Source organism: Chlorocebus sabaeus, chromosome 12 (assembly GCF_047675955.1).
Source record: "Chlorocebus sabaeus isolate Y175 chromosome 12, mChlSab1.0.hap1, whole genome shotgun sequence".
NCBI lineage: Eukaryota > Metazoa > Chordata > Mammalia > Primates > Cercopithecidae > Chlorocebus > Chlorocebus sabaeus.
Window position 1 is genome coordinate 25,146,513 of NC_132915.1, and position 6,924 is coordinate 25,153,436.

Sequence of the window (6,924 nt, forward strand, 5' to 3'; positions counted from 1 at the left end):
TTGTTGTGAGATTAAAAGAGAAAATTACTGTAAAGCATTAAGCACAGTGGTGAAAATTTAAGAATAAATATGTTAGGACAAAAGCAGTTTCAGTTTGTCAGGATGTAAACCACAGAAACAACTTTCCAAGAGAAGTCAATAAATAACCTTCAGAGGAAATTCTTGAGTTCTTAAAGTTGGTCATTTCCATTTGCTTATAAAATAATTGTTTGTGGTTACTAGGTTCACAGAGAATATATATGAGCAGGGAGGGAAAAGAGAAGGAAGATAGGTCTGGGTAGCTGAATTAGTTCCTTAAAGAATTTGAACTCTGGTAGTAAACAAGAAGATAAGACTTGCCAGTGAAAGGCCATAAATCAGAACTGAAAGTTATACCTGCTGTAACAGAGATACAGTCAAAGAGGAATGGCACCTGGGAGGAAGAAGAGATTATTTTGCCTCTGACTTATTTTTCTTTTACAGTCATGACTCTGAAAACCGTAGCAAAGTCCATCCTATAAAATTATATTTCTCAATTCACACGATTTAGAGAATTTTAGAATTCAAATATATTTTTAAGAGTTTGTGTTTAGAACTTCTTCATTTTACAGATGAAGAAACCTGTGCCCACAAAGATGAAATCAGGTTAGAGTAAGACCAAACCATGAAGTCATTTATTATGTTCTTCCTGCTTCACATGACCCATGAATTCTCTTTCTCTGAGTCAACTGGAAATACCCTTTATACATTGCATGTCTCTTCTACCAGAAGAAAACTTGCAAATTGCAAATGACAAATCTCTACAATAGTTTAGGCTTTAGGCTTTTCCATGGCCTTTTTCCTTCTGTTCTTTTCCACTCTATTTTTTCCTCCAGAGATTTTCATTTCTACCTAGACTACATGGTTTTCTTCACCTGTTAATCTATTGCCTAATAAACAAACCCAGTTGACCCTGAGCCAATGGCTTCTTTCTTTCCTTCCTTTCTTCCTCCCTTTCTTCCTTCTGTCCTTCTTCCTTCCTTATTTCCATGTGGTTTCCTAAGACACTAGACTTAGACCTAGTATCCCTAGATTGACCAAAAGTCCCTGGTGTCCAATTGTGGAAAATGTCAGAAGGAGTTCTAAGCATAGTGGGCATCTCAGCAGGACTTGATGTAAACAGAGACCAATGAATAGCAGGACTTGCCTAGTACCTCAGTTAAAGATTCTTCACCCTTGGCCTAAAACTGAAGAAGGTGGGGAATCCCAAGAATCATTGAGATTGAAACTCCCAATAGTCTATATCAGAGTCAAAATTAAATAGAAAGAAAAAATAGAGGGGAAGGTAAGAAGGAAAAAAGGAAGAAAGGAAGGCAATATTTCTTATACACTTAAGCTGTGGGCTGACATTCATGAACACTAAGCTTTATTTACACAATGATGTAGTAATGATATTTTCTTTATTTTTTTTTTTTTTTTTTTTTTTATTTATTATTATTTTTTTTTGAGACGGAGTCTTGCTCTGTAGCCTGGGCTGGAGTGCAGTGGCCGGATCTCAGCTCACTGCAAGCTCCGCCTCCCGGGTTCACGCCATTCTCCTGCCTCAGCCTCCGGAGTAGCTGGGACTACAGGCGCCCGCCACCTCGCCCGGCTAGTTTTTTGTATTTTTAGTAGAGACGGGGTTTCACCGTGTTAGCCAGGATGGTCTCGATCTCCTGACCTCGTGATCCGCCCGTCTCGGCCTCCCTAAGTGCTGGGATTACAGGCTTGAGCCACCGCGCCCGGCCCATGATATTTTCTTTATACGTCATAAGAAAGATAGTTTTCATTCATAGCTACAGAGTAATTATTCTCAGCCCAAGTAAAAGTTTGATAGCTACCATTACTGAGCATCTGCTAGGAACTTTATCTACATTATTTAATTTTATCTCATCATCACGATTACTTTATAATCTTGGTTTTGTTATCCTTGTTTTAGAGATGAAAACAGTGGGCTCAGAAAGTTCAAGTAATTTGCCCAAGATTACACAGATAGTAAGTGGCAGAACCGGAATTAGGAACCATGTGTCAAATGCCACACCTATGCTCTGTCTCCTAATCTGCCCTGTGGCCTGAGACTGTGCACTGAGTCAAGGCACAGTGACTAAAAATCTTATCGGAAGTTGGGATATTTCAGTTTAACTCAATATTTGTTCCCATTGTTCTTCCTGCTTTCCCAAAGACTGACTTTCATGCACCTTTTATTCACATTTGTGTCTTCTATTTAGCAAATTCACTATCTAACCTTGGCCACCATCCCCTTTCAGATCTTGGCCTCCTGTCAACACTCTGCTATCATCTGACACCCGCATCTTCACACCCCTCATCCTCATCCAACCCCATCTCCTACCCTGACCATCCTGAGTCTGCTTTTGTTGTACCTGTCTGACACTGAGTTGATAGGGCCACTGTGTGACTCAAAAGAGATAGTAAGTGTCAAGGCAGCCATTCAAAGAAGATTAAGATGGCTACAGGCTGCAGAAACCAGGGAAGGTTTCTGGAGAAGGAAGCTTGATGGGAAGAGATCGTTGGATTAAGTGGAAACGAGGAAGAAGACCATTATTTTTGGAAAGAAGAGGGTAAAAAAAACTGGAAAATGAAAATGCAGACATTAAGTAGTCCACACTGGGAGAAGAAGAGAATTGATCTTGATTATAGCAGGAGATTACTTTGGAAAAGTTAGGGGTTAACTGAATGGCTGGAATTTTTTTTTTTTTTTTTTTTTTGAGAAGGAGTCTCCAACTACCACCCAGGCTGGAGTGCGATGGTGTGATCTCGGCTCAGGGCAACATCCGCCTCCCAGGGGCTTGAATGTTTTAAAGTTAAATGTATCTCAAATGTTGTATAGTATGTTTAGGAATAGAAAAGAATGAAGGCAAAAAACAAACAAACAAACAAAATAATAATTGTCACTACCAAATAGACAGGATCCAAAATGACCCCATGGATCTAAGCTACAATAACTAAGAGAATGACAATGACCACTAAAAGACACAGGAAATTCAAGAGGCAGACACTGGTTACAAACAAAGAACATGAGTTTTCATTTAGCCATGATGAGCCTGGGGTAATTTGGTAATGTTCCAGTGGAACCACCACGCAAGAAGTTAGAACTGCATGATCAGAATTGGTAAAATTGGTCTAGGTGAGATTATCCACACAAGGGCAAGCTTTAATTCCATAAAAACAGTTGAACTACCCAAAGGAATAACAAAGACAAGATTAGAATTTATCAACACAACTCTGGCTGCTTTTATAGCCACAACAATTTATGTATGTGTATGTGTGAGAGCCAAAGTTTTATGTGTTCATTTCTTGCATTTTAAGGACTCTTCAATGGCATCCTTGGCCTGAGACTCCTTGCCATAGTCCTTAACTACTACACAACTGCAACCAACCACTTTACGGGGCTTCCTCTCTCTGTCAATTTTACAGAGGCCTACCCATTCCCCTAGTTTCTTTTCTTTCTTTCTTCTTTTTTTTTTTTTTTTTTTTTTTTGAGACGGAGTCTTGCTCTGTTGCCAGGCCAGAGTGCAGTGGCACAATCTCTGCTCACTGCAACCTCTGCCTCCTGGGTTCAAGCGATTCCCCTGCCTCAGCCTCTTAAGTAGCTGGCATTATAGGCACGCACCACCATGCCCAGCTAATTTTTTGTTTTTTAGTAGAGATGGGGTTTCACCATGTTGGCCAGGATGATCTCGATCTACTGACCTCATGATCCGCCTGCCTCAGCCTCCCAAAGTGCTGGAATTACAGGTGTGAGCCACCGTACCCAGCATTCCCTAGTTTCTTATTGTCATCAGCCTTAATTAGGTTTATTTGGTATTCAGCACAAAGGGTCTCCACCAACTTGATGTGCTTAGGCTCATCACAGTTGGATGGAAGCAGACAAAAATGGGCTTGGCACTTGTCTAAGGCTTTGGCAGCTTCATGAATTCCACATGCTAGACCACCATGGATGAGGGCAGTTTTCAGCACCTCTTGTAAAGCAGTTTTGACATCCATTATACCTCCAGCAATCCACACTCATGGTGGTGGATTATGGGTGAAACTAAATCTTGAATGTACCTGAGCCTCCACCTCCATGTGACTCAGTGGCAGGGAAAGAAGCCACAATTATTTATTGATGATTTATATATTCCAGAGATCAGAGTAGATAAAATTAATGTTTTCATTTCTAGAACAGACAAGCACACCTGGTTATTTTCTTAAAAACTTAAAAAAACTATTTATTGTGGTAAAATGCACATATCATAAAATTTGCCATCTTAACCATTTTTAAGTGTACATTTCAGTGGTACAAAGTACATACAACCATCACCAACATCCATCTCCAGAAGGCAATTCATCTTGCAAAACTGAAACTCTATACCAATTAAATAACTCCCCATTCCTCCCTCACATCCCTCCAACCATAGTAACCCCATTCTACTTTTTCTTTATTTTTTTATTTTTATTTTTTTTTTTTTTTGAGTTGGAGATTCCCTCTGTCACCCAGGCTGGAATGCAGTGGTGCGATCTCAGCTCACTGCAACCTCCGCCTCGTGGGTTCAAGCGATTCTCCTGCCTCAGCCTCCCAAGGAGCTGGGACTACAGGCATGTGCCACCATGCCTGGCTGATTTTTTGTATTTTTTAGTAGAGATGTGGTCTTGCCATGTTGGCCAGGCTAGTCTTGAACTCCTGACCTCAGGTGATTCACCCACCTCAGCCTCCCAAAGTGCTGAGATTACAGGCGTGAGCCACTGCGCCCGGCCCCACAATCCAGTTTTAGAACATGTTCATCACCTCAGAAAAATACCTGTGCCAGTTTACGATCAACCCTTGCTACCATCCCCAGCCCCAGGTCATAACTGATCTGTTTACTTCTCTATGGATTTGCCTGCACTCGATCAAATTCTACAAGTTATTTTAAAACTATCTTTTTAAAAAACTAGTATTTCATAGAATTGTAGATGGAAAAGTATGTCTCATAATCTCTCATCAGTTTTTGTGTGTTTTTAACAGATCTCTGATCACAGATCCATCATTTCAGCATCATGTTTTATTTTTATTTTAATCTTTGTCAAAAGCAAATTTGAAAACTGATCTTATTGGTAAATGATACACTTAAATATGTTATTAGAATGTTAGTTATTCCTTAGAGTTGTATCTCTTATCACTGACTAATTTCCTTCTAAAATAAGGCATGACATTTCCACTAAGGCACCCAGGTGAGTTATGTGCCTGTCCTAATCAACAGCCACCTGTCATGATCTAAACAGGTTTCCAGGTTGTTTATATTCTCTGTTCCTCCCTCCCTAACCCAAGACTGAACCTCTTACTGTTCAGTGCGGATCACATGTACTCTGCACACACTACCACCTGCACTGAGTGGAATTCAGAGGCCTCAATTGAGCCTTGAATACACTGTAAGTGAATTCCTTAAGGCTTTGGCATGTGGAGGCCGACACCCATGGTTTCACACTGGGTTCCTTCCAACGCAAGGTTTAAAAAAGAACAATGTGAAAGGTAAAACACGCACACACACACACACACACAGAAGATTTAAAAAATAGCAAAGTGTTTTGTTTGGTCTTGATAAACAAATAATGTCTACCCAAGTACCTGAAACAATATAGAGACAGATTTTATCCCTGATTTTCTGAGGTGATGAGATCAAATTCTGAGCTATAGGTTTACTAAATAGGTCAACTTCAGATTAAGAGTTTTGTGTTTGGCTAGTCCACGTGACATGTATATGCTTTAGTGAGTTTCAGTTGTGGATGATGCCTTTAATAGAGTGAAACCACTTAATTTTAGGGTTAAGAGTAAGACTTGAATCATACCGTGCCAAAGCAAGATAACAATGTAGAAGGATATTATTACAGTGCAGGTTATGTTTGTGGCTTGACAATGTACCCCACACCCCTATTATCTCTGTGTGTTCAACTCAAAGGATGCTAAGTAGGGAATGAACACATTTGTCTAGAAACCAAGGAGTCTCTAGGAAAATAAAATGCTCAAACCCCAACTCGAATGAGTTTCACCATTTTAAATGGTCTTGACTGAGACCCGACTCGAATGAGTTTCACCATTTTAAATGGTCTTGACTGAGATCAGTGGACAGGGAAGGGCCCCAAGGATATGCTTCCAAAGGAGGAACCAACCCATCGTAAGAGATGGGGTCAATGAGTCAGTAGTCTGGTCTCACCATCATTACATAAATAATTCCCAGGAGAGTTCTGGACACAGAGTATAACTGAGATAAGATGGCCTAGGTTCTCCGGCACTATGGATATGCTTTGATGAGGAGCTATGCCTGTTAATATGACAAGCAATCTTATTGAGTTCCAGGATAAAATGATAGGAGCAATCGTAGCCAAGTGTTACCCTATGGGGAGATTTCTCTACCTCCCTCCCCTCCACACTGGTCCTGAGGAATTACTGCCAAACCATCGCAGTGACAGGATATCAGGAGGCTGTAAAGCCCTGTGAGTCTGGCTTCTTCAGTTTTCTCTCTGTGAGGCCCTTGGCAGCAAACTTGGCAATGTTTCCGCTCTGGACTGTCTACCAGGACTTTTTTTTTAAGAAGAGCTAAAAAAAAATTATAAAGGTTAAACATTATGACATAGGTTTTCTTTATGTTTAGGTTATAACTAAAAAGGAAATTCTACGCTTTGCAAAAGAGCAATTAACAATAGCATGAATTCTTATTCTATGCATCTTTGATGTAGCAGAGTGATCTGCAGGTGATAATGTAAATTGTATTGGAATTTTTACTGTATAGTAAAAAGTCTCCTATCCATGGAGTGAATAACTTGTTAAGAAGGAATAAAAGCTATTCTACCGCCATCCCCAAGAAAGGGCAGTGAACCAAGTCTTGTGTTTCTAAAGCCCAAGCCCTTCTTAATGGTCCTTTAAGTTTCACTATGGGAAGAAAGAACAGA

General features: G+C 40.1%; 1 protein-coding gene across 1 annotated transcript; it reads right to left on the bottom strand.

The window, feature by feature from the left end:
- Window positions 1-3,297: 3,297 nt before the first annotated feature.
- On the bottom strand, window positions 3,298-4,008 carry LOC119624374 (small ribosomal subunit protein eS12-like). Its single transcript, XM_037998493.2, has 2 exons — window positions 3,765-4,008; window positions 3,298-3,448 (listed from the first exon to the last, which is right to left on the bottom strand). Exons 1-2 carry the CDS (start codon window positions 4,000-4,002, stop codon window positions 3,306-3,308), a joined length of 381 nt encoding a protein of 126 aa, XP_037854421.2. The 5' UTR covers window positions 4,003-4,008; the 3' UTR covers window positions 3,298-3,305.
- Between the last annotated feature and the right edge of the window lie 2,916 nt (window positions 4,009-6,924).

Bases quoted from the DNA above. Each gene is read 5' to 3' on its own strand.
- LOC119624374 (XM_037998493.2), bottom strand. From the start codon at position 4,002: ATGGATGTCAAAACTGCTTTACAAGAGGTGCTGAAAACTGCCCTCATC. The intron at 3,449-3,764 runs GTGGCTCACACC...AAAAGAAACTAG, and splicing joins ACTAGGGAATGCTGGGTACG to GGGAATGGGTAGGCCTCTGT.